This window comes from Lissotriton vulgaris, chromosome 6 (genome assembly GCF_964263255.1).
Source record: "Lissotriton vulgaris chromosome 6, aLisVul1.2, whole genome shotgun sequence".
In the NCBI taxonomy this organism is placed as follows: domain Eukaryota; kingdom Metazoa; phylum Chordata; class Amphibia; order Caudata; family Salamandridae; genus Lissotriton; species Lissotriton vulgaris.
Window position 1 is genome coordinate 70,557,289 of NC_141694.1, and position 27,964 is coordinate 70,585,252.

Sequence of the window (27,964 nt, forward strand, 5' to 3'; positions counted from 1 at the left end):
TTAACCCAGTCTATGTCTTGCACTGGCACTTTCTCCTTTAACCATGCAATTACTCTTTCGTACTTTTCCATGACTCTATCGGATGGGCCGTTTGTCTGGGCATCTCTCGGAGGCTCACAAGTGGGCCATTCGATACTAAGTTTGCATGCCGTCCACAAATCTCCGGGTACTACGATATCGAACAAGGTGTTCAAATCGATCCACAGCACCTTAGAGATCTTCACGAACCTCTCTACCTGCTTGTACCACTCTACGGGGTTCTCTCTTAACTTGGGGAAAGAGTTAGTGAATGCCGCTAAATCCCCCCTACTCCAAGGTACATGAACGTAGTTTCCGTTCGCGATTTCTCGCAAAGGGAAAGCTTCCATTCGCATTAGGTCTCCATCCTGGGACTTCACAAGTGCACTCCTTCTGACAGATCCCCTCTTGGACCATTTTTCCTCCCATCTATCCAGATCTCTCCATATCCTAATACACATGATCAGTTCCCTTATGTGTACTCTTAGCCCAATCGTCCTACGCTCATCTAGATCTCGATCTGTGCAATTCAGCCTATGGTTGGCCTGTAAGGCTTTAGTTCGTGACATGTCTATCATATACTTGTCTGCCAATTCAGATAATTTTTCATGAGCTGCCCTTGCCTTCCGAGTAACATCCTTAGATAAAAATAGTATTTCATCTGGGTCGTACAGCTCTAACCTTTCTATTGCCACAGTGCCGTCAATTATTTCATCCAAGTCTGATTTTAAACTCATTACATCAATCCGTCTTGCTTTATTTCAGCTCTCAGTACGTCAGTCCAGGGTTGTTCTCTTACATCCCTCTCACCTCCACTATGCGCCCTACGCCTAAGCACAGGTGAGTTATGAGGAGTTTTTCTTCCATCTCTTTGTTCCCACCTCTCTAGATCCCAAGCCTTTCCATCTTCCCTTGGGGTGTGGTGGAACATTGCTCCATTCCCCATCACTACATTCCGTCTTTCTGGCTCGGTGTCTCCAGATACGATATAGGATCCACCGTGCTGTTCTAAACCATTGTAACTCGCTTGCTGTCTGGTGTCGCTCAACAACCGATAAGATCCTTCATGGCCCTCCATGCTCCCGCGATCTCGTTCGTGATCACCGGATGCATGGCGAGACGTTTCGCGACTCCCTATATTCTCATGACTTCGTTCGTGTTCACCGGATGCATGGCGAGATCCTTCGCGGCTCTCCATGTTCCCGTGATTTCGGTTGTGATCACCGGAGGCATGTCGAGACGTTTCACGACTCTCCATGTTACCGTGATTCCAATGTCGCGCATTTTCTTCTGGGGCATGGTGAGTGCATCTGAAACTATTTCGATACTCCTGCGTCCTTCGTTCTCCCTCACTAAAGGTGACGCGAGGCACCTCCCCACACCCTGTACTTCTGTCGTTACACATTTGCCTATTGCCGCTGGTAATATGGCAAGTATCTCCTCTGCTTCCTTGACTCCCTCTCTCCCACTCTGGGCTGCTTTCGCCAGCTCCACAATGAGAGAGGATCCTGTTATCCTGATCACTCCATTCTGCTCCTGTTTCTAATTTCTTATTCTCAGTTTCTTCGGCAGTATCCCATTCTCTCAAATATTCCCTTAATTCCTTATAGGATTTCGGTTTCGGTCCCCTTAAATCCATCTGTCCTCTTTGGCCCCCCTGTTCTACCCAGGGACCCGTTGCAGAATCTAATGGGGTACTCCGACTCATTGGTCCTGACAACTGCCTTTGGGAATTGGTCGTGTTATTCCTTCCCCCTGTCTCTGCCCTTTCTCTGTCCCATAGTGCCTGCTCCTCCTGCTGGACCCCCTCTGGGTTGTAGATTGACACTATAGGCCCTATGGTAACAGGTACTTGTAGAGCATCTGGCATTTGATACGACCTTGCATACTGCGTTTCTGGCGCCTTCTGGACCACGAATCTTCCTACTACTCTCTGTTCGGAACTAGATTGAGGTACTTCCTCACCCTTCTTGGCATCCCACTCTGTTACTGGAAGCGATTTATATTCCCCCCATCTAGCTCCGTCTCCTTGTTGTAGTACAAGACTTTCGGCTTCTCCGCTGTACGGAGGTGGTCTATCTGTTAATAGCCTCTCTATCAGATCCTCTTCTGTCTCGCTATCCTCATCTTCTTCTAGAGGTTTCTTTTCCCCCGTAACTTCTAGCATCGGGTACAGCTTGTCTGCTTCTATCTTTTGCACCCTCCACTTTTTGGCTTCCTCGTCCCATTTAGCATCCTGCACTGCTTTTACCGATCGCCTTACTCTTTCCTGGCGTCTCTTTACGCTCTTTTCGTGTGCTGCTCTAAACCATGCACTAAGGGCTTCGAACTGTGTTGGCCTCGGTAGAGGTCTTGTTGCAAGCATTACTGCTTTCAGTTGGTTCAATACTTCTAGCTTAAACGTTCCATATCTCGGAAACGTCAGTTCCTTATTCCCTTCTGTTAGCTTATTCCACTCGGAGATCCATAGTATCGAGTGTAAGCCTACATTTACTGCCATATGATAAGCTGGTGTGCCTTCTGGTGGAGCTTCTTCTCCGGCATACAAGTTTCCTCTATCTCTCTTAAAGATCGCCCTTAAACGTTTAAAACACCTCATTTTCGATAATCTACAAATTTCCTCTACTCTCTTCCTTATTTACGTCCCGATGACACCAACCAATCCCTACGCGGCTTTCGCTAACCGGCCTATCCCAGCGCGACTCTACGCTGACCGACCAATCTCAGCGCGGCTCTACGTTGACGTCACTCGTTCTCTTCGCAGCAGTTCCCCTCCGTTCTCAACTCGTCTCGCGATTTTGCATGCGTTTCATTCATACACCGAAAAATGACTACTTCCGTCCAAGCGATCACTTTTCTCTGACTGTATGGCCACAGTCTAACTGTAATTGTCACCTCAACTGGCGAAACGTCTTTCCCTCTTACGGTCAGACGCTTGCCTCAACTGATAGGTTACTTACACACAGTAAACGTACGACCAGCATCCGTTACTCATACACTCACTCTTACGCTCCCCCTATCATCGGTCTGTCGGGCGATCAATGGTACCTCATGACCCCCTTTCAATGGTAGACAAATTACTCTGGGTGTTCGATACACCCGAACCACTTAAGCTCTCCTTGAACTTAAGATTTTATCCGGTTGCGCGCGCTCACAACCTTCCCTCAATCACACTACAGGCATTCAACTCCGCTTGACATTACAACACAGGTACAACACAAAATACCGCAATCTTACAACGCATGACCCTTATACTCACTCTCGACCGACTCTGCTGCTTTTCTCTCGACGCACCGTCAGCACCGTCTTCGGCAGGGATTCTTCTTCTGGTCGTCGATGACTAGGGACCTTGGCGTAAACTAGACCTGACCTAGGTTGTCTTCCTCAAGAAGAAAACCATCTTTCTCTGCTACCAACTGCGGGGAATGAGATTTTAATATCGTTTTATGATCAATTTAATAACTTATCTCATTCGTCAATTTTGGATCGCTTGTTTTCTGTCATTGAGTAAAAGACAAACCCTGCATAGGTTAGATAAACCCCATAAACTGACGCAACTCTGAAGAACCACTTACAACTGATAAAGTTTAAAAGTTTTAATATAAAATTAAGAAAAGTTGCAAGTACAATCCTCTCAGGATAAGATTCATCAAATATACAGGAACTAGAAGGAACATATATTCCCTAAAGAACCTCAGTCTACAAACGAATACAATTAAAGTCAGCTCGAGAATCAACAAATTAAAAAGCATAGATATGATGTGGTTCCGTTGCGTCATCTAAAGAAGGAGAACAAAATAATCAAGTTAATCTGTCCCTACTCTATACTAAGTGACATCCCTATTTCGCAAGTTCCTAACCTAAAAAGGTGTCAGCAGTTTGACTTCCAAAGAAGTACAAACTCTCTTAGCCTCTAAAGGTAATTTCTATCGAGAAGCAGTACCCTCTCTGCCTACCCATCCGCTCTCTAAGGGTCCTCGGCCTACTGCTCTCTTGCGCTCTGATCTCTCTCAGCGCATCTGCTCAAGTCATCTACTCTTAGCCCTTCGCTCTGAGCTGTTCGCCTTCACCTTCGCTATCTTCTCCCCGGGGTGCTGTCCCTAAAATACACAATCACAGTATGGGTGGAACGCCCCTTCGACGCCCACCACGGACTTTCCCCATGATCTCATTCTTTGCTCTTTTCCATGGCTTCATCTCTTTCCGTCGTCCGTTAAGTTGACCCTTCTCCTTAGGCGCCATCTTCGTCTTCTTGCTGGTGACTTCATTGACATATCAGTTGTCCTTTCGGAGCAAAAGTCTATCACCTCAGCGGAACTTTACTCTTTACAACTATGTGCATAACCTTTCTTGGTCCTGTGAATGGTCATTTCAAAACAAGACTCAAATTCCAAGCGCCCCTTATCACGTTTAGGCTATAAACTTCGTCCGGCATTGTCACCTTAAATCTAGCAAGAACTAGACTCCTTGGCTCGCACGTTCACATCAAGGCTATTCACGACTCCTGTGAGCCCACTAAATTACAAACAGCGGACTACACTCCTGCGAACCCTTGGTCAGCTAGGTTAAAATCACACATGACCTAAACCCTTCTAACATTCTTACAAGAAGCTTTCTACACAGTATAACCTTTAACACACATTTATATATAATCGCATTTAGCAAATCGTTTGCTTAAGTGAATACATTCTACATGGAATATGAATTACCTAGAATATAACTTTACATTCTCATTCGTTACATCGTTATGTATTTTCTCTGCACATCTCTCCATGTTACATTTCTCGCCGTTCCTCCATTTAAAGTTACACATGTACATGAATTCTACTTTGCACGTTCTTCAATTCGTAAGCATTTCTACACATTTCTACATTAGTCCACTATGTATACGGGCCTTCTGAATCTAACGCATATTCAAGAGTAAATACAGTTACATTTCCTATATTACCTTGATTACATCGGTTAACTTTATGCTATAAGTGTCAACTTCATGTTTACGATATACATTTCATTCCTACGTTATACGATATGCTTGTAAATATGGCTCGGATATACGTTTTATTCAAATTGCGCTCTCTCACCTGCATCACCACTATCTGCCTATGGCTGAAGATTAGCCCTCCCCCACCCCCGAAATGTGGCTCTAGTTGCGCCTCTGCTGTCTGGCTTATTTTAATTTCACTATGCAGATGTTCAAGTCTGCGCTATACAAATTCGGATTTTTTCATATTTTACAAGAACCTAACCCTCGGTCACAGTGAAGTCATGATACCCCGCTGTATATCAGTGAAAAACAACCGCTTGCTAAAATGCAACCCCAAGTTTCACACACACTGAGACTAACTTTGGTCAGGCCCAGTAGACAAAAACTTAACATGAAACGAGTTTTAATAAAAGAGTGCTTAGGCACGTTACGATTTAATATTTCTGTGTAACTCTTGCTTTTTATAATTTTTCTTCAGGCCATACAGCGCCCCCTCCTGACAGATTATATCAGCTGTAAACAAACACCAACTTTCTGATTCGATTGTCTTGTCAGCGTTGTGGCTATGCGGGCAATATCTGCTCCAGTACTTCCTTTGAGGAAGGAGGAATTTAGTCGAGGATGAGGTCGCCCTGCTGCTCTGGGTCTTCGGGTGGGAAGTAGACCTTCGCCTGGGATTCTCAGTTTCAATAACGTCATCCTTGAAACCGGTCGGATGGTCCTTCTGTCCACGGTCGGGGCATTACCGGTAAATTCACAGAACGCCTCTGTTAGGGTAAGTTTTGCTCAGTGGATAATGTCTGAGCCTTCCCACTAAAGACTAAATGGGGTTTATCTTTCAGAGCAAACACTAGATCGGAGAGGATGTTTGTGGGTGCTTCATCTCCTTCATTAGGGAAGGTAATCTTCGTACCCTTTCTTGATTTCTAAGGTAATACGATCTCGCCCTTCGGAGTGTGCAGTTCTGCCGTCTGGATTCAGGCGCTTATCAGAAATCTTCATTTACTGCTGCGGCCAGTGTAGATTTCATCAAGATGCCTTTTAATCTCACACACTACTGGATGTGATCACGTCCTCGCCGAGCCCTCGGAAAACCTGTTACCTAATCCACCGACCCCCATCCCAAAGCTGGCAAATGGGTCATTAACTTCCATGGCCTCGTTTCGTTCCGTGCACTGAAGAACGTATCAAAAGGATTGCGGCCTCTGAAGAACTGTGAAAACATAGCATGAGGATCGTAGTGAAGTGTAACTGAATGACGGGTCATTAGGTCCACCGAGCTCGCCACCCACGTCCTTCATAATTATCTTCAACGTACTTGTCGAAGAACTCTCGTTATTTGGGGTCACTAAACACGTCTGAAGCAGCCTGGCTCCTTGTTTTTGTCAGGGTGGTAGCGCAGCGCACCTGCTTGCAATACGTTGCTTTTTTGACGTCCTCTTTTAAGGCGCCACGGCGTGCCAGGGCTAGGCTTTTGCACTAATTCATCTTTTTACCCATGGTTGCTAAAAAAAATAAATCACACCTCTGTCACAATATCATGCAATCAAGTAAAGTATAGTTTTATGCGAGTATCCAACCTCACACTTCAACATACTAACAGCCAGATTCATCAAGTGAAATGCGCTCGCAAAAGGGCCAGATTCTGAGAATCTGGCCCTTTGCGAGTGCAATTTTTGCTTTTGGGATTCATCATCCCAAATGCAAAAATCACTAATAAAGAATTTGCAAATTTTCGAGGATTAGCATTTAAGGAATCTCTATTAGAGATTCCTTAAATGCTATTCATGAAACATTTAAAAATTGCGAATTCGCAATTTAGGAGCGCTATTTACCACGAAGTCAAACCTTGTGGTAAATTGCGAAAACTTAGAAAAATGCATTTAAATGCATTTTCTAAGTTGCATGTTACACACACATGTCCTTTGGACATGTGTGTGCACAACATCAGTGTAAATTCACATTTCAGGGGTGTCCTTTGGACACCCCTGGCACCCTTGAAATCGCATCGTTATTTGCGATTAGCAAATTGCTAATCGCAAATAAGGAATAACTCCCCATTCATTCCTATGGGCCTTAGGCCTATAGGAATGAATGGGGAGTTATTCCTTATTTGCGATTAGCAATTTGCTAATCGCAAATAATGAGGCTGTAGGAATCGCAATTTATTTTGCGATTTCTACATGAATCCCGATTTGCAAGTCCTTAATTGCGATCCCTTAATAATCGCTATTAAGGACTCGCAAATCGGGACTTTGATGAATCTAGCTGTAAATGCTGTAGCGGGCAAAACTGCTTATTTTACCTGAATGCGAGCCTCGCGCAGGCACACACGACTACTGCTTGCAGAGGCTAAGTGATGTTTCAGCCCCCCAGCCAATCACTGGCTAGACCCCAGTCATGGGCTGCTAGCCAATCAGATGCCTCCAAAGGCTCTCTGCAAGCTTCTGATTGGCTGCGAGCCCCAGAGTGCCCACAGCCTGTTGTATTAATGTGATTCAGGGCCAGATGTATCAAAGGGTTTTACCCATTCTGTGTCTATGGGAAAATGCGTTCATACATATGGCCCTCCATGTCTACTTGTCCGTCGTACGTAATAGACAATACATCTTCTTGCCCATCAATAAAAACAGCATGGTTCGGGCGTCGGGCGATAGGATTCCCCCACCCTTAGTGGACATCATGTACCAGGCCAGCTTCTAACACAGACTGTATGCCAGACTGGTCACCCCACTATGCCCCAGTCTGGGCCCCCGCTCGCAGTAGTTCAGCTGACGGCTCCATGGCCAATGCAAAAATTGTGGGCGATAATGAACAGCGCTGTTGTGTGCCTCTGCTGATCTCAAAGTGCTGGAATATTTGGTGTCATTTTATCAACTTGGCTCTTGGTGCTGTGTAGCGCAATTTGACCCACCATATAAACACTGGTCTCATCCCTGGGGCCTCCAACACTAGCAGCAAATAAAATCTCCCTAGGGTTTTGAATGCTTTTTCAAAGTCTAAGACGACGCCACTGGGAGCTCCTCAGCCTCTTCGACTGTTCCCATAATGTGAAACAATTGACACATACTATAGTAAGTTGTCCCGTGGCGAATGAATCCACAGGGTGGGCAAGTGTCCGAAGCATTGGGAGCAGCCTATTACCGAGCACCTTGCTTAAAGACTTATAATCAATGTTGAACACTTATAATGGGCAATAAGAATTCACTTCTAAAGGATCCCGACCTGGTGTCCCAATATACTGTGTCGAGAAGGGTCTCTGTTTGCAGTCATCAATTTGGTATCTGCGCCCTGACCTCTCCTCAGCAAAAGGCAACTTTGAAAGGGATGTGGCTAGACGGTGTCTGGCCCTAGTATTCAGAACTGATCACCCGAGGCCATAACTCTGCATTACAGAGGATATAATCAGACCTAGTGTGTACCTGGTGGCCTGAAGCATAATGTTAGTATTCTGCCTCCCCCGGGTGACCCATCTGCCAGATATCATGTAGCTGCGCTGCAGTTGTCTATTGCCTAAAGTGCCTAGTCACTTGGAGGCCCAATGCCCCCGGGAGGGGAAGTATTAAGCGATCCATGTCGACGTTGTGCACACAATTGAAATCCCCTCCCCATAATCTCAGTACCAGAGAATTCAAAGGCAGGGCCAGTAACAAAGCGAGTGAAGTAAACCGCCCTGTAGCATGTTTGGTGCATACAATGAGACCACTGAGAGAGGCAGACTATCTGGTGCACCTCCTAATAGCACATAGTGGGCATCGGGGTCTACTCTGCACGTGGTGCACTTTTGAATCTGGGCCCAAACATAGGCGGAATATCCTGTGCCAAATACCTGTTCCCTCCAGTGCCTGGATACTTTGTCTAGCTCTGTGGCCATAAGGTGTGTCTCCTGGAGGCAAGCAATATGATTGTGCCTACGCCTTAAGTACACATATATCCTGTGTCGCCTTATCGGGCCAGGACATTGTATGTGGTAGCCATGTGCATGGTGTACCTGCCCGAGGCTCAGACCTTTTATTGCACCCTCTCTCCGTGTCACTTACCAGTTCCATATATTCACAAGTGCTGCTCTGCCCAATCCTAGCAAAAACCAAAAACTTTAACATAACAATAACTACCTCACTCTTGGCTTGGATGCTAAGAGGAATGGTGACACAAAGTCCTCACCAGTTTAATAAATAACGAATACGTGTTCTTAGTGCCAAACAGTCCTTGCAGAAGCATCTGGAGGGTCGGACCAAGAACTATGTGACAGCAGAACGTGTGACAATCTGGTCCTCCTGGGAGTTCGTATAGTACAGAGTTTCCAACATAGTAAGCATGTGTGTCAAGGGATATCCAGATCCCCCCCCCCCCCCATCCATCCCTGTCGTAAATAAACTCGATTACACTCACCAGCAATGGAAAGTTACAGAGCTGGGGCCTCCCCTCAGGGCGATCTTCACAGCCCAATCGTGGACTCCACATCTGAGGTCACTGGACTGGGTCTCCCATCACTGATTCTTGATCCATATCTAGGGCCAGGACCTGAATTATTTTGGCACTTTGTAGGCAGACCTCTGCTACCACCTGTACCCATTCCTTATCAGGCTTGTTCGTCATAGGGGTGAGATCGGGGTTGGCGCAATCGGCGCCTGTGCCACCCCTCGGACCAGCCCAGCAAATCAGCTCCAATACATCCCAGATAGTCTTGTTACCACTTGGAGCGCAAGCCCACGCCTCTTACGGAGAGGAGAAGAAATGTGTTGTGTCAGCATCCACCACCCTAAGCTTGGCAGGAAAAAGTAATATATATGTCAATCCCTGAGTGCGTAGCTGTGCCTTGAATGCTCCAAAGGTGCTGCAGATTCTCTGGACCTCTGCTGTGTAGTCCAGTTACACCATGATGTTATTTCTATTATAGGTCTAGGGGCCGTATGCTCTGAATTATTGCAGTAGGAGATCCGTGTCTTTAAAGTTGAGCAGGCGTGCTATCACTGGACATGGAGGAGGGCGACCAGGAACCCTGGGTGCTCTCTCAATGGAAAAAAAACTTTGGAATCTGGTTGACCAAAACTGTAGTGGTCAACTAGTCTGCCTAGAAAAGCTCTACTTTGGAGCGTTCCTACCGCTCAGGGCAGCCCAGGAGATGAAAATTGTTACGTCGAGAGCGCCCCTCTAGGGATGTTGATAATCCTGGGCAACACATAATAGTCTGACCATGTCACAGGGGTGGGGGTGGATATTGATGGTTGGATAGGTTAGAAAAGACAGGATCCAAAAGACATCCCGCTGTATGCTTCATATCCACCTCTAATTGAGTCAATTGCATAGCTGCCATTATTGTAATCGAAATGTAAATTTAAATCACCAATAATATTAAAATCGATAGCTTTAGTACCAATTGAGAAGAGTACTCTATTAATCTGTCCCTGAAATGTTTGAGTGGATCTCGGCGTCTATCAAGCAAAAGATCCGAAAAGGTAAACTTTTGATTAAAATAAAGCTGAGGCAGCATCCTTTTACAGCCTGGGATAGAGGATGATGTCACACTACACCAAGTAGAAGGTTGTCAATAATTGCAGTTGGCTGTCCCCCGTGGGTCTGCCACATCATTTGATGCAGTAACCTGGAGGAAGAGCTAATGCTGATTCAGCATGTGTAGTCTGGTTTAGCCAGGTTTCTGTAAGAAACAATATAGTGTGGCTCAATGGTTAGAGCGGCAGACCCTGATGCAAAGGTCTAGCCCGGGACCAGAGTTCAATTCCCCGCCTCGGCGGGTCTTGGGCTCAAAATTCCACGGACCTGATAATTCTCGCCTCGGTGCCTATTCCAATCATGGAGTCCCACTCTGCAACTCTGGGCAATAGCTTGCTTAATCTCCACAATGGCCCCCACAACGCTAAGGATGCCTGGCCTTCACCCTGGGGGTACCCAGGAGTGGACACCTCACAGGGAAAGCCAGGACGGGTTCCACAGCGGTATTCGTACAAACGCCTTGAGACACTTGTGGGTGAGTAGTGCGCTATACAAGTATCAATTTATCAATTTACATTTATATCTAGTAATTGATCCATGATGACATCAAGGGTATCAGCATGATGGCGTACCAGTGAATGACAGTTAATGCTACACAGTTTAATGGTAGTTGTATATGTATTGTCCTTCAGAGACCTGTTTACTGTTTTATTGGCAATTGTGAGAGAGAACCTGCAGGGGTTACACCTGGCATCTTCCCCAAGGGACAAAGTATGGGATCATGGATTGTGAAAATGTATCTGTGCGAATGCAGCTGAGAAGCAAAGTAGATTACCGTAGACCTCCACGCAGGGGCTGTAGATGGGTGCGGTGGAGCAAAGAATGTCAGCAGCTTGGTAGTCTGGCTGATGTGGGTGGGTATCACCACAGTTGGTACGTAAGAGCCATGGTGCAGAGAACCACTTTGTCTTGGAAAATGTTGGTGTAAGGATGTGCTCGGAGAGCGCCTGAATCTCACTTTGGCGATTTAATGACCACTTAATAGACTGTTTTGATCATTGTCCTCTGCACCTCTTGGCTATGTCTGGTGAGCATATCAAAATCATTCAAATTAACTTGAGGTCCCATTGAGAATATTGAAGGGTTTTAGAGGAAACATATTATTGTTACAGTCCTTTCATGGAATGAGTCACAACTGGTCACTTGAACAGAGAGGGCTAATCCAGAAACCGTAAGCATGACACCACGAATCCCGCCATTACCCTCGCACTTCCGGAGGGCTATAACATCATCTGTGCAAACAGACCCAACGGTAAATCCGGGGGTGGTGTTGCATTAATTCATAAATCCAAATGGGCGGTCTCCCTTCCCCCATTTGACCAAATTGACAGCATTGAAGGTCTCCCCTTCAACGTCCAAATCTCCCCATCCTCTTCTTGTTCTGGAATTCTTATTTACCGCCCCCCGCATTCCAATGTCTCTCACTTACTGGCTCTGGCGGACTATCTTACTCAGCTTAGCACACGATACGCCAATTTCACCGCTCTAGGAGACTTTAATCTCCACGTCGATAACGATTCCTACCCCCACAGCAGTAATTTCATTTCGACGCTAGCCGCTTGTAAGCTTGTCCAAACAGTTACCCTACCTACCCATAAAGCCGGTCATACTTTGGATCTGATCTGTTTCAATCTACCATCTATCCGAGTCACATCTCCCATCCCGGTTATATGGTCGGATCACTTCCTCATCCCTTTCGAGATTGACATCACCTGCCACGCTAGACCTGCCATCACCCCTAAATCATCAGGTAGAAACTGGAGTTGCATCACTCCTGAATCACTCCTGGGACACCTCAAAAACTTTCCTCCTTGTCTGTCGTCCGATCCGGATATATTGATCGATAATCTGGACTCATGGATTACTCAGGCCTTGGATGCCTTAGCTCCCAGCAAACCCATAAAAACCTACAGGGCGACACCCTCCGCACCATGGTACTCTGATGAGCTGCGGCAGAAAAAGGCCTCTTGTAAATCCCTCGAACGCCTTTGGAGACTCAACTTCTCCCTTGACAGCAAAATGACCTACAAATCAGCCCTTAAAGAATATCGGAGAATGATTGAAAGACACAAACGTGATTTTCTGGCATCCCGAATCCAACTTGCCAGTAATGGCCCTAGGGAAATTTTCAACATAGTGAGATCCTTCACAAACCCCATTGCGCTGACTCGTACTCAGCCTGCCTCCCAGTCGCTTTGCGACAAACTCTCTAAATTCTTTGAGGATAAGATTGAGGACATCTACTCCTCTTTCCCCCTCCCCAAAACCGCAGGGCAAAAAAAGAAACTTTCTACCCCCTCGCCCCAGCTACCTACCCTATTCGAATTTGACACCATATCAGAAGTAGACTCTCTGGCCGAACTAACCAAATGCAAATCAGGCTCACCCAAAGACCCCTGGCCTGGCAAGCTCTATAAAAAACATGCACCCCTTCTCAACCCCTACCTCAATCTCATCTGGAATGATTCATTCAGAACGGGCTGTTTCCCTGCCAAATGGAAACATGCCTCCTTAGTTCCCATCCTAAAGAAACCTAACCTAGATCCAGACAATCCCAGTTATTACAGGCCTATTTCTCTCCTGCCTGCCCCAGCTAAGATCTTGGAAAGACTGGCACATTCCCAGCTGTCGAAATACATTGAAACCCATGGTCTTCTCCACGACTCCCAGCACGGCTTTAGGTCGGGCCACAGCACCGAGTCGGCCCTTATCGAAATGGCCGACTCGGTGAGGTGGACGCTTGACCAAGGATCGAGGGCGGTGTTGGTGCTGCTGGATTTATCGGCAGCATTCGACACCGTCTCTCACAAAATCCTTCTGGAAAGACTGGAGGACCTTGGGCTGGGTGGAGCTGTCCTGAAATGGTTTTCATCCTACCTTTCGGACCGCACACAGCAGGTTTTCACACCCCCTTTTTCTTCTCTGGCCAGACCACTCAAATGGGGAGTCCCACTGGGCTCTTCCCTGAGCCCGCTCCTTTTTAACGTGTATTTCACCCCTCTGGCCAAGCTGATTGCACAGACGGGGATCAAATCTACCTCCTACGCTGATGACATCCAGCTTCTTTTCACTTTCGATTCTCACTCTGCCTCTGCTTTTGATCCTTTGAAATCCTGTCTCAGGGACATCTCGAGCTGGATGGATACCAATTCCCTCCGGCTCAACGCCGGAAAAACAGAGATCCTTTTTTTCAACACATCATCCCCCTTGGATTCCAGTATATGGTGGCCAGAAGACTTAAGCCTAGCTCCCATCCCTAAAGACTCGGTGAGAAATCTCGGAGTCCGCTGGGACACTCAACTTAGCTTCAAAAATCAGGTGCAAACAGTAGCAACCTCCTGTTTCGCCAAGATTAGAATCATAAAACGCCTCATCAATTATCTGCCGGCAGACTGCCGTAAGACTGTGATCCAGGCCCTGATCATATCCCATCTTGATTATGCTAATGCTCTCTACCTTGGTATCACAGCGGGCCTCTGCCACAAGCTCCAGGCGGTCCAAAACGCCGCCGCACGGCTGGTTGAGAGAATCCCGGCCAGACACCATATTACTCCTCATCTCCGTAAGTTACATTGGCTGCCCATAGCAAAAAGATGTGTATTCAAGGCCATGACTCTGGCCTTTCGAGCTTCAAAAGGCAAGGGATCGGCACACCTCAAAAACATTCTTCGACCTTATGCCAACTCCAGGACTCTACGGTCCAATACCCTCCATTTCCTGGAAACCCCCCGATTTAAACGATCTCGGGCCGGTGGCAAAACCTTTGAGGTCTGTACCTCTCAGTGCTGGAACAAACTTCCATTAGCCTTACGCACCTGTCAGACTGAATTAGTTTTCCGTAAATCCCTGAAAACACATCTGTTCTCCTCATAAATTTGGATATCTGCCCCTATGACCTCCCTTTGTTTTTCATTGTTTCAGCGCCGGGACGCCCCGTTGGGGCCGCTGTGCGCTCTATAAATTTCTCAAATAATAATAATAATGCCGATATGCATTGTCGAGTGCCGGACGAATTGGGTCAAGCACACACTTTCATGGGCCAAGCAGGAGCAGTGGGCTCTCCTACCTTGGGCCTCACAGAGCTAGCCCATAGCTATGTAGCTTAATGCAGGAGGGGTCCATCTCCTTAACCTTTCAGCAAAATACCATGGCTGTGAGACACAGAGTAGTAGGCCTCCTTCTCCTAGGCCTCACAAAGTTGGAATTGGGCCTTGCAGTGCTAGACAATGGATGGAAGGGCAGGGCAGTGGTGCGCCCTACCTCTTGGCCCCGTAGCGCTAGACCATGACTGTGAGGTACCTTAGCTGGGCCTGGCTTGTTCCCAATAGTGTCCTTGTACGAATAATAGCTGTATGTGAGATGGGTGTGGGTCTCAGGTCTGGAGGCCACCAGGTGTCGTTCTAACGGAGGAGTCATACTATACCTTGTGACTTGAAGCACACCTTGCAGCCTGCAAATGTCTGAGCCCAACACTAGACGGAAGGAGTATGCTGTGTATTTGCAGCAACACATGCTACGAACACACACACACATACATGTATCTATACCCTCATAAACTATTTGATCTTGAATCAGAAACTTTATTGGGGTAAATCCTTTCGTCATCCAGAAATAAACTTTGAGTGATGATAAAGAAGTAAGTTCACACTTTGATTGAGCTATATAAATAGCATCCTGTGCATATCCAAAGGCAGTATAAAAGGTCTGCCTACAACTGCCCAATGCATCATTTAAAACGTGCATGTGAAATGGAAATGTGACTTCATATGCATTAGTTATGGGGCTGCTTTTGCCACCACAGCGGACTCTCACAAAGAGCAGAGCATTTCCCAATGTGTAACAATAGTGTTAAACAATAAAGTGTATCTCGGTGTACATTCCCATTGGTGCTGGAACGAATGTTAGCTTGGGGTAAGCTGACCAGTAAATCAGCCCAATATGTCAAAATCTGTTAAAAACAAAACCATTGTTGCAATAAAGAAAACACATTTGAAGGGGCTCTTTATTATTCATTCTCTATATAAACTCTTTCAGGTTTTATGGGGGTGCTGCAGCACCACCTGCACCCTTGGTTCCTGCTCCCCTGTTTACAAGTCCACCAAACACAGAAGACAAAAGAGGCATCCATTTTGGTTTAAAGCCATGCTGAGAAAGACACAGAGCTCATGTGTGCTATGAGGACTTCCAGCCAACTGAGAACGCTAATTAAAGCAAAACCAACGTGTTATCTTAGGTGTTCTCACCTTAGGTGCATGACCTTGCTAATTGAGTTCAATAATTTCAGGCAAGACCAACTTGTGAATAAAACAGGCAATTATTTATTACTGACGGCCATTATTGACCTTATTCATCAATGCTTTTTGCCATGACTTAAACAAAGCAGCTAACTCTACTAACTCCACCCTACCCCAAATAAAATCTCTATCCACTTCGTTCCTCCCACCCTCCAAATTAAAGACTACCGTACAAAGCCCCAAAATACAATTCACATTATGAGCTGGCCCCATGTCCTGGGGTTAGAAGCTTGCCTCCCCCCCCTCTTTTTGCAGGGACGGTGGGGATTAAAAGCATGAAGGCACTACAGAAATATGCAATCATTCTCTACAGGAAGGCGGCGTTTTGTAGAATAAGACAAGTGAGGGGATAAACAGTGGTTATAATAGGGCAAAGATTATTTTTGTCGTCTTGTTTTCAGGAACAGGAGAGAGGCAATTGTAGGATGCACAGGATAGAGCCATGTTGTGGTCTTGGCAGGCGCACCACTTCTCGCTTTTCAACCACGCATGGTCAGCCTCAGAAACTGAGAAGGCAAAAACACACCAACATGTGATCAGTACATCAGCAACCACACTAACACTTCCCAGTGGAGAAGACACAACATTGTAGAGCAACTTTTAAATACCTACCATCACTGTGACTTTGCCCTTCTCTCATCCACATTGTCTGATTGCTAATGTTGTTTAAAGATGCAAACTCTTTGTCCAATATAAATCCCCCTTCACCATGAACCGTAGCACAATTGTACCCCTATTGGCCTGAATGATTATAACTATTTTAGGTTTCAATCCTTGTCTAAAAACTTGGTTCAGTTCAATATTGTCGCTGGGTATTCTCCAGTGCCTCATCTTTGTGTCCCATATGTAGGGCCACTGGAATTATTCCGTGGTTCCGCTGCTGTGTTTCCTGCATTTGGCTCTTAAGAATCTGCCTAATAATCTACCATATAATGCATTGGTTGTGCGGATAGTTCTATCTCAAATGGATCAAAAGTTACTAAAAAAAGTAATAGGAACCACACGCGGTGTCGCACAGTTACAGATCCTTTGCTCATCATGAACTTGGTGATAGCTGTAGTCTGGTATTACTGAGGTGAAGCATTTTCCCATGTATTATTATTAGGTGTTAAAATGCCAAAATAGCTAAATAAACCTCTCACAGAATGTGCCAAATTATGGCACATATTTTTGTCTTTTGTTACCGGATATTCAACAGTATTGGATCTTTCATGGATTCACATGCTTGAATCATACCCCGTCATCAAAGTTTGAGTCCTACGGTTCTATAATAAAGCATTGTGTATTACTACAATAGACTATAACGCCAGTGAACCATTGGTTTTATAGCCTATCTGTGTTCTTTTTAAAAAAGGACCAAAGTATGAAATTTAATCAGGCAACGCCACCTTCTAGAATACTCCCAAGAGAGGCTGCATCCTTCAGATTCTCTACTGCATTTCGTGTTATGGGAGTCTCCTTGAGCTCTACTCAATCTACTGGTTTTTCACCCAGATCTTTAAAAGAATTTACTTCAAATATCTACATACTCTGGCTGAACAGCATGTCCCAACCAACCAAAAAAAGATTATTCAGATCCTGTGACTCATGTGGGGAAATAGAGGATCCACGAGGATGACCCTTAAAAGGATTGTATATATTGCTTCCATCCGGAACATAAGGTGAGAGACTGCAAAATCTGCCTCACCTTTTCTCAGAAGACCTTAAAAGATAGAGAAGTCAGACTTTTATCATGGCTCCCAAAATTTAAATGCAAGTTTAAGCTATTGGTATTGTAAATGACAATGCCTTTTATTTATGTTTCAAAAACCAAAACATAAATAAAAGGCATTATCATTTAAAATGCCAATAGCTCAAACTCGGGTAAATGCGAAACCTGTTCCATTGCAAATGCGTGTTTCCATTTCAGATTATGCCAGCAGTAGCATAATACACAAATAAACTTCTTTCACAAAGGAAAGGGTGCACGACCAGGGACACCAAGTAACAGCCTATGGTACTGGGCCCTTTTCTTTGTGAAAGGAATTTCTTTGTGTGTTATGCTACTGCTGCCATACGTTGAAACGCAAAAAAAGTAAACAACTTACATCACTTTTTGTCAAAGTTGCATTGAATCATACACGTTTTGTTTGTCTTCTTGTTTGGAAAATGGTATCAACTATGTCAGTCCATGCCTTGAAGTCACTACAAATGTGTAGTCCTGCTTTTTTGTCTGCCTCCATGCTCTGTTTTTTTTTTAATCAGGCCATCCAATATATAGGGACATGTACCATGAATGACAGAATCCACAGAAACAATCATACTACCAGCATGAAGTAAAATGGAGGCTACTGCCTAAACAGCAGCAGGGCAGGAATTATGGTACTGCTGGCATACTTTGAAATGAACGAAAAATCTGCATCTGTGATGTCAATAGCTCGCATTTTGACTAATACGAGACCTATTGCATTGCAAATGCTCTGAGCAGCCTCCTGTTTGGCATCAGCTGTGAATAGGTCATTGCGGCAGGAAGCTAAGAACAAACCTTCAAATTGCCCAATGTAAGTTAAAAGGTAAGACAAAGTAAAAGGAAACATGCAGCAACGAGGTAAGAATCAATTAAAAAAATAAGTTCTCCCAAATGGGAGATAAAGCAGGCATGCGTATGAACACCGTACTTTATCGGTGCTCTTCAGCTGAAAGGAAGTGAGGTATCGGCTGCTACAACGAAACAGGAGGCTTAAAAGAAGAATGATGGTGGCATGAGCCAACAGTAAGTAGGAGGTGGGAATAGAATGGTTTTAGTGATGACAATAGGTCTTGCAGACAGCGCATGCACGCTGTCGCTCGACCTAACAAGGGATTTCCCTTTATCTGAGGAGGAAAGTGATCAGTCTTCGCAGACCACAACTTCTCACAAGCGAAATAGATCTGCTGAGAAAGTCTCCTAAGAGCCACCTTCTAAAGTGGTAAAAAAAGTCTCACCATACCACTTCTGGCTAATTAAAGAGGCATGGGGACTGTCCTTCAAAAACAGAAAAGATTGCCTCAGAAAATATTCATTCTGAGCCTAATAATCCTTCCCTTATAGAAGCTCAGCTCGACAACCAGATCCCTGAGAAGCCTTCTAGTTCTACCTTTATGTTCTTGTCAAGCAATGGCTCAGTCTACGACCACTTTGTCGATGACAGTGTCTATGATTACAACGATGACCTTAACGTTGACGTTTACCACAGCATCTTCGCCTATGACCGTTTCCTCTTCACCATTGTCATCCACAACTATCATAACGCGGTAATACTAAAACCACCGTTGTCCAAGACTTTACCGTGGACGTACCTGGTTGAGTTAATGTCGATAATTACGTTCCCGTCAACGACACTGTCATTGCAAACACCCCACTATTTAAAGGTTTCGCCGCAGCAGATAACGATAATACCAGCGAAGATAGAGCAATTGGCGATGATACCGTCCACAGTGGGCTCGTCGAGTATGATACTGTCGATGAGGGAGTCCAAAGAATCCTTCACTATAGATCAATCGAAGACGTTGAAAACAAAAATAGCTCTAAAACCTGCATTTCCTCCATTATTCTTAATCACTTTTGGGGATAAGTGTTCTACCGAGACAATTCTTTGAGCCAACACTTCTCCATGTAAAGTAAAGCCCTACCCACCAGCACACCTATTGTTTGATGAGGATGACTCTGATTAAGGAAGGCCCTTTAGAATGGTTCATAGACCAGCCCAACTTAATGTAAAATGTCGGGGTTTGATGACGATGACTAGCAATATCATGAGGAACTCTACTGTACTGTGAGAAGTCACTTTGAACAATAACAAGAAGAGTATTCAATGCAAGGTCAACAACTACAGGAACCCTACATTCAAACACCTATGTCTCTTGTAAGCAGTTTGTAAAGTATGCTCCAAGATTATTACCACAAGTTTCCAACATCTTCGACCACCAATCCTATCCCGCAAACAACAACAAAATGATGCCATTTTCACAAATTTCTACTTCGCTCCCGCAGTCATTACGACTGCTTGCTATACCTTCAACTCCTCTAACAAGATTGGTGGATACTCTGGCTGACCCCCAAGCAGATGCTCCCCCTTCAACTGATAAAGACAGAGAAGAGGGAGAAATAAGAGACACTGCCTCATTTCCAAATGAGCGGGATGACTATCTTATCCCAATTCTTGCCCCCCTCTCTCATCCCCCCAGCACCTCCACCAGTATTGGCAGCTTCCATAAACTCGTGGAAAGGGTGGCTAAAAGGTTTTAACTTCAACTTCTCACTAAACAAGCAGATTGTTTCCTCTGTGATTTTAGAGAGCCCACCAAGAAATCTGTTCGGTATTTTCCTATTATTAATTTGCTGTCTACAAATGCATCCAAGTCAACTGGAATTGGACAACAATGGCTACAGACTCAGGGGTCGTTCAACAATGTCATTCAGATAACTCCAACAATGGCCAAAGCCATGCTCAGGGGGACACAAACATCAAACCTATCCAGAGGTCTATCATACCTGGCATATGTGTCCCAGTACGTCATAACATCTGATGCATTCCTGGAAGCATGTTTTATATCAACAAGCAGGGGGGAAGCACACTCACCAGCGCTATCTCATCAAGTTCAAAACATCTGGAATGGGGCTCTTCAACATCAGATACGCTCAGAGCGGAACATGTGCCAAGAGTTTCCAATATCCTCAGACTCGCTTAGCAGAACTAATATTACCTGCCACAAATGGGAGCTTGACCAGCACATTCTAGGCAACCTTTTCCACTGTTGGGGCAAGCCAAACTTAGACTTGTTTTTGACAAAAAAGAACAAGAAATGCCAATTCTTCGCAAGTTAGCATCCCCAAGAGGGAGCATGGGGGAATGCTTTTTCAATGAGATGGTCAGGAATCTATGCTTATGCTTTTCCCCCCCGATCCCATTGAACCCGAGGTTGCTCAGCAAAATGAAGAGAGAGCCTTGACAAGTTCTCCTCATTGCTCCCAAGTGGCCCAGTCAGTTCTGGTTCATGGAGCTCCTGTTGGAACAATCTCATGTTCTTCTTAGACCAATACTAGCTCTACTGACCATGAACCAGGGCCAGATTAATCATCCCAACCCGGCATCACTACATTTATCGGCCTCGCACCTGAGTTCAATGAGTTTGCCAGGTTAGATATTCATTTAGACTGCATGAAAATACTTTCCAAAGGAAGAACTGACACTATAAACAGAACTTATAAACTCAAATGGAAACGCTTATGCATCTGGTGTGTTGGATCTAAGGTCCATCCTTTTACATAGCCATTGGAGCAAATTCTCCCGTATCTACTCCATCTGGCAAGATCCAGCTTGACTCATCCTTCCATCAAAGTGCATCTGGCAGCAATTTCCAGATTTAGGTGATCCGGTAATGCCCTTTCTTTATGGTCTAACAGAATTATAAAACAATTCCTCAGCTGTGGAGATCTCTGCCATTGTGGTTCTTTAATGCGATGCTAGGACAGCTCATGAGAACACCATTTGAGCCCATTCACAAAGCAGAATTAAAGAATATCACTTGGAAAACTACGCTTTTTGTAACTCTCACATCTGCCAAACGAGTGAGTGACATTCAGGCATTTACCATTAAGGAACCTTTCCTCTAATTCTAGTCAGACACTGTAATACTTTGGAACAATCCTGGGTTTATCCCCAAAGTCCCTTCGGACTTCCACTTGAATGAGCCAGTAATTCTATGGGCGTTCTTTCCAAATCCTCCAACTGTTGCAGCCAAATCATTGCATTCCTTAGATATCTAGCAATGTCTCAATTTGTTGCTCATGCCAATCTCAGGAAAGGTCCCCCAGTTTCTAAACAGACCATTGCCAGACGGATTGCATCTACTGTCCAATTTTGCCTCGGGCAAGCAGGGAAATCATTGCAAGACAAGGTTAAAGCCCACCTTTACAGCTCTCTTTGCTGGTGTACCCATCCAGCCCATTTGCCAAGCAGCAACATTGTCCAGCAGACACACATTCATGAGGTCTTATTGCTTGGATGCAACTGAGAAGATTGAAGCAGCTGTGGGACTAGCGGTGATGAGACAACTGTTTTAATGAGGTGAGCCTTTTCATACCTTTCTTTCCCACCATCTGCTGTGTAGAATTGTATGGTTGTTGACTTGATTTATTGCTAACTATTGCAATTCCAGTATGTGAATCCATGAAAGATCGAATACTGGCGAAGAAAATTAGTTACTTACCTGTAATTGTAGTTTGCCAGGATTGGTATCTTTCATGGATTGACATGTGACCGACCCTCCTCCGCTGAGAGACTCCCCGTTTATTTAATGCTAGACTATTGTACTTGTGCTAGGAAACCTGAGGGATTTACAGCTAGATTCATCAAGCACTTTTGCGGGCACAAACGGTGCGAATCGCTGTATTCGGCCGTTTGCGCCCGCAAAAATGGCATTTGGAATTCACCAATGGGTCATGAACTCGCAATTTGAAAAATCGCAAAAAATTGCGATTTTTCAAATTGCGATCACATTTAAGGAATCTCAATTTGAGATTCCTTAAATGCTATTCATGAACCATTAAAATATTGTGATTTCGCTATTTTATGCCGCTATTTACCGTGAAGTCTGACTTCGTGGTAAATAGCGAAAACGGAGAAAAATGCACTTTTGTGCATTTTTCTCAGTTGTATGTTACACACACACATGTCCTTTGGACATGTGTGTGCGCAACATAAGTCTAAATTTACATTTCAGGGGTGCTACAGGGTGTCCTTTGGAAGCCCCTGGCACCTTCGAAATCGCATTCTTATTTGCGATTAGCAAATTGCTAATCGCAAATCAGGAATAACTCCCTATTCCTTCCTATGGGCCTTTAGCCCCATTCATTCATAGGAATGAATGGGGAGTTATTCCTTATTTGCGATTATCAATTTGCTAATCGCAAATAAGGAATGTGTAGGAATTGCAATTTATTTAGCGATTCCTACATGAATCCCGTTTTGCAAGTCCTTAATAGCGATTCCTTAATAATCGCTATTAAGGACTCGCAAAACGGGACAATGATGAATCTAGCTGTTAGTCTCTCTTTGGAGTATTCTAGAGGGTGCTGTCGTCTGACTGGCTAAAGTTCATACTGTGGTCCTTTTTTCAAAAAAAGATATAGATAGGCTCTAAAACCTATAGTTCATTGTCATTATAGTCTCTTGTGGTAATAAACATTGCTTTCTAATAGTTAATCAATCAGGGAATTGTCAAGCGTGCTACTCACCCATGAGGGTCTCAAGGCTCTGGGGGGGGAGGGGGTTAAGCAGCTCTGGTCAGTCGAAGAGCCAGGTCTTGAGGGTCTTCCTGTAGATGTGCAGAGAGGGGGTGCGTCTGATGTCGATCTGGAGCTCGTTCCAGGTCTTGGCCACAATGTAGGAGAAGGCCTTTCCACCTGTTCTGGCTCTGCGGATGCGCGGGAGTCAAGCGAGTGCGAGATCAGCAGATCGGAGGTTTCTCTTGGGTACGTGGAAGGAGATTCTCTTGTTGAGGTATTGGGATCCGGTGTTATGGAGGCATTTCTAGGCGTGGGTGAATGTCTTGAAGGTTACTCTCTTCTCGACGGGGAGCCAGTGGAGGTCTCGCAGGTGTTGGGTATTGTGTTCTAGTCGAGGGATGCCGAGGACGAGTCTGGCTGTGGTGTCTGTATGGTCTGGAGTTTGCGGAGCAGAGAAGTGTTGATTCCGGCATGAAGGGCATTTCGTAGACTAGTCTGCTGCTTATGAGTGCGTGGGGGACAATTTTTCTTGATTCGGGGGGATCCATTTGATGGTCTTGCGAAGGATGCAGGTGGCCGCACCAGCGTTGACCTGTCGTGTCATGGAGAGGGAGGAGTAGAGTACGAATACGATGCTGAGGTTTCATGCATGGTCCGTGGGGGTAGGAGGGAGGAAGGGTGGGTTCCGAGAGGAAGGGTGGCAGTCTGATTCTTTGGGTTCTGGTAGTGAGGAAGGGGCGGAGGAGGTGGCTGCGAGTAGAGCGGTCTCAGTGCTGTAGTTGCTGTGGTATCTGGATTGGGAAGGGTAGAAGGATGGAGTTCTCTTCGATGAATTTTGTTAGTTGGACTTTGGCGGTCTTCTCTGTGACTTTGTCCTCGAAGGGGAGGAGGGAGATGGGTCGGTAGTTTTTGGTGTCAAAAGGATCTGCCGTGGGCTTCTTGAGCAGGGGCTCGACTTCTGCGTGTTTACAGTCATCAGGAAAAATGTCTGTTTTGAAGGTGGTGTTGATGGTGTGTCGTAGTTCCGGTGCAATAGCGGCTCTGTGGAAAATGTGTGAAGGGCAGGGGTCAATGGGTGCTCCTTTCATGGTTGATTCAGTGTCTTCGTGGTGGCTGGGGTCCAGTCGGAGATGATGGGTTAGCTGGCGTTGTTGGAGGAGGAAGTAGTTTCGGAGTCTGGTGTTCATTCGTTGAAGTTGTTGTACTGTGGTACTCCCACTTCCATGGCATGGAATGATTCAAACATTTGAATGTATGAAATGTCCCAATACTAAAGAACTACAGTTACAGGTAAGTAACTAATTTTCATTTGGCCAACCCTGTCGCATAATGTGGTTTTCCATTACTACATGCTTACATTTGCCCTATCTGTAAGTGATCCCTAGTCATGGTATGTTATGTTATGTTATGTTATAACGCTCTTGTATAGCGCACGGCTACTCGAAAAGAGTGTCCCGGCGCTTTCCACCTGCAACTCAGAATAAAAATAACACAACACAGCAAAAAGAATAAGAATAGAACTGAAACAGAGACAGTAAGAACAGCCTAAAGATTAAAAAGCCAGGTCTTCAGGCTCTTCCTGAACTGGAGCAAATTGTCATCACACTTGGTCAATGCGTAGGAACAGGAGTCTGATAGTCTTTACATTTTAGTCAGTTTCTTGTTGCTCACAAGTCCAGAAGATCCCAAACCATGCCACATGTTCAGGAAATTCTCAAAAGAAATATAGATATAAAGTAAAAATGGAATTGCTGTTCACACACATTTGCTTTTGTGAATATCTGGCAATGATGCAACGCTCTTGGGCAGATTCTGGGCACTCGTGATCTACAGGATCCTATTGCAGTCTTATGATATGCTTAAGCATAACCTTATTCTTGTATGATTGCAGACTTCGTCCTTTATGTATATTCTAAGCAGTGCTTATAAAAGGGCTTCTTTTGTAGCCACTTCTACCGTAAACCTGCAGATTCAACTTGTATGTGTATTTTGACTCAATGTATGTCAATTCATGATATATGGATATCCTGAAAATCTGGAATAGTCCTAGTCTTCCTTGGCATACATTGGACATACCTGAACATTTGATAGAAAACAGGTCCACTCAAAGGCACAGTCATGCACAATCCTTTCTTCCTACTATGGTTAGGCACCTAATGCCACTCATCACTGCCTTCATGTGCTCATGTGCTAAGTGGAAATAGAAGTAGGTGCTCCAAGCAGCTCACCTCTGCCAGGCCGATGGCGGATATTTCACTGTCGTCTTTGGCGATGAAATTGAAGAGTACTAAAGCAAACAGGGGAACAATTAGTTTTGTTGTAAGAGCAGGTCAAGAGCCTGACACACGTTGTGCTGTGCACAATGACAGAGACTTTTGCCAGCCATATCAGCACAGAAGGCCAGAGGGACCTCAAGCATGAAGAATTACGATATAGAAGCAGAGTGTGAGAAGAGGACTCGTCAACAAAGAGGTCAGAAGGGAGTTAGCAGAACAAAGAGTGTCCTTCGATGCCCAAGGTTGAACTTCCTAAAAAAGCACTCACTGAACATGGCCTCCAGCTGAAGCAGGCAGCAGACAAAGTTATCGAAGTCGACCCCCAGTGCGGTGTCGGAGTAACGAGGTACCAGAACCTGCATGATTTTTTTATTCATCTTGAACCCTGGAAAACAGAGAAGGAAGGTAGGTTAATCTCAGTATCAGCTGAAACCTCAGCACCGTGGGGTTCAATCAACCCCTCCAGCAGGCTCTTGTTCCACAAGCACTGTCATGAGCTCAACAGGAAATTTCACACGGGGTTCATCGAGCACACTTGTGTATCACCTTGGATCTGCACCTGACAGGCGGCCACTCCAAGTGCCACACACTGCAAGTTAGATTAACCCATTCAAGGAATTGTCCGCCTAACTGTGAGCACTCAGAACGCTGCCGCAAATCAGCTATTGAGCTCACATCGCATTTCTCACCAACAAATACCAATTTCGTACCCTGTACTCCTGTTCTCATCCTGCGCTGTCACACGCAGCCAATAGAATACCACACCCAGAGTGTGCCTGATTGGATCTCAGCTAACCTCTTTCTCCTTGCAGGATCAGTGATCGGAGCCGTTCGTGGCAGCCCTTTACGTGCTGTGTATTGCGGAAGGTGCCCATCCCAATCAGTTTCTTTAAACAGCTTATAGTTATAGAAGTGAAATATAGAGAAGTGTGGGGTCGAGAGGCAATCGCGAATGGTCCAGGGCATTCTCCCCTCTCTGTGCTGTGCATAGGGTTGCTACATGGCCAGGTTTTAACCGTCCTGACTTGGATTTTAATGCCCCAGATGGTAGAATAATTGAAAAAATCACATAACGCCGGTATTTTTTCCCTTATTAGTTGACCATGTACACAATAAATATAAAAAGAAACACTTTAAAGGTGTTTGACAGCTGCCTCAATGACCCCCGAGTGTTAATTAAAGTAAACAAGGAAAGGCCATGTTAAAAATGAATACAGACTTTTTCTTATAAAGCTGTACTTTAGACTCCTGCCTGGAAATTTACAGGATGTTGAAAGTTGGCAAGAGGGCCAGATTGGTAAGGCGGGCATTTGTACAATGGGCCGGTATCTGAGTTGCAGCTGTGTGTTGATTTTTTGGGGCAACGTGTTAGTCAGTTTGTTCAGATGCCGCCAGCGGCCCAATGCAGGACTGGGAAGCCCATCTAGAGGCCTGTAGCTGGAAGCAGATGGACCTCTGTTACCCTACTTTCACCAAGTGGCAATAGGTTGAATTGCCAGTCCCCCACTGGACCGATCCATTGATGCAAAAAGCTGACTTTGGCTGGTCACTTTAATGTCTGCAGCTTGAGCAAGGGCAGGGGGCCTGAGCAGAAGTGGCTTCAATCATGTTAAGGTGTGGTTCACCGGTGTGACCTATTCGTTGCACAAAGAGGCCAGGCAACATTTGCACTTTTTTTTATCTCAGTGAAGTTAAGAAACATGCCTTGTTTAGACCCCCTCCCTTCTTTTCATACTATTTAGAACACTGAAAGAACGTTTTGCAAAAATAACAATGCACAAATGTAGGCCACTTTCTTTGTGGGTGCTCAGACGATTTTTGATCGCAATCCAACCCTGGGTGGCACCCTTAGCTGTGCACGATACAGCTGCACCACCACCCTCTGCTATATCGTTAACAGGCTTGAAAACGGTTTTAAAAATCGATACTTTGCACATTTGCACACTGAAAAATTGCTGCTACCTGCCAAGAGGCTTGAAAATTGTTTCAAACGGATCAATTGCATTTTTGCACACCTGCGCTCACCTAGTTTTGCTCAGTCCTCACCAACTACGCCTCCGTCCGACTCGGCAAGTGCTGTTGAGCGTAAAGCAGTTCTGGGCGGACATATTAGGGGGAGTTGGACACCACATCAGGGTGAGAGTGGGTTGCGGACTAGTCTTTCCGCTGGCAACACTACTAAACCCGATGCAAAAGCGCACGTGCAGTGGACGCGGTAAGACTGCTTGTGCTAAGGCGGTGCTGCTAGCTGGGTGGAACTAGATTTTAAAGGTAAAGATTTTATGTGTTGAAATCCAACATTAATGCTATATCGTTAACAGGCTTGAAAACTGTTTTAAAAACCGATACTTTGCACATTTGCACACTGAATCAATCAATCAATCAATCAATCATAGCATTTGTATGGCGCGCTACTCACCCGGAGGGGTATCAAGGCGCTTGGTGGGGGCCTGGGGGGGTCTGCTACTACTCGAAGAGCCAGGTCTTGAGTTGCTTCCTGAAGGAGAGGTGGTCCTGGGTCCGTCGTAGGTGGATGTGGAGGCAGTTCCATGTCTTGGCTGCCAGGTAGGAGAAGGATCTTCCTCTGGCGGTGGCTCTGCGGATGCGTGGAACGGCCGCAAGGGCGAGG

General features: G+C 45.3%; 1 protein-coding gene and 1 pseudogene across 3 annotated transcripts in view; both read right to left on the reverse strand.

Annotated features, from left to right (window-relative positions):
• LOC147706804 (calpain-1 catalytic subunit-like) overlaps positions 1-27,964 on the reverse strand; it is an 815,105-nt gene that overhangs the window by 148,580 nt on the left and 638,561 nt on the right. For 2 of the 3 annotated variants that reach the window (XM_086925935.1, XM_086925933.1), the window contains 3 exons: positions 25,604-25,720; positions 25,288-25,346; positions 15,812-16,316 (listed from right to left, as the gene is read on the reverse strand). The exons of the other annotated variant lie outside the window; for it this stretch is intronic. In XM_086925935.1, coding sequence (XP_086782061.1) covers positions 16,290-16,316; positions 25,288-25,346; positions 25,604-25,720 — 203 coding nt within the window. In that variant the 3' untranslated portion in view covers positions 15,812-16,289. Of the gene's footprint in view, positions 1-15,811; positions 16,317-25,287; positions 25,347-25,603; positions 25,721-27,964 lie in introns of those variants that run through there. 3 annotated transcript variants of the gene reach the window in all.
• LOC147706805 (dnaJ homolog subfamily B member 1 pseudogene) lies at positions 5,566-14,074 on the reverse strand (annotated as a pseudogene).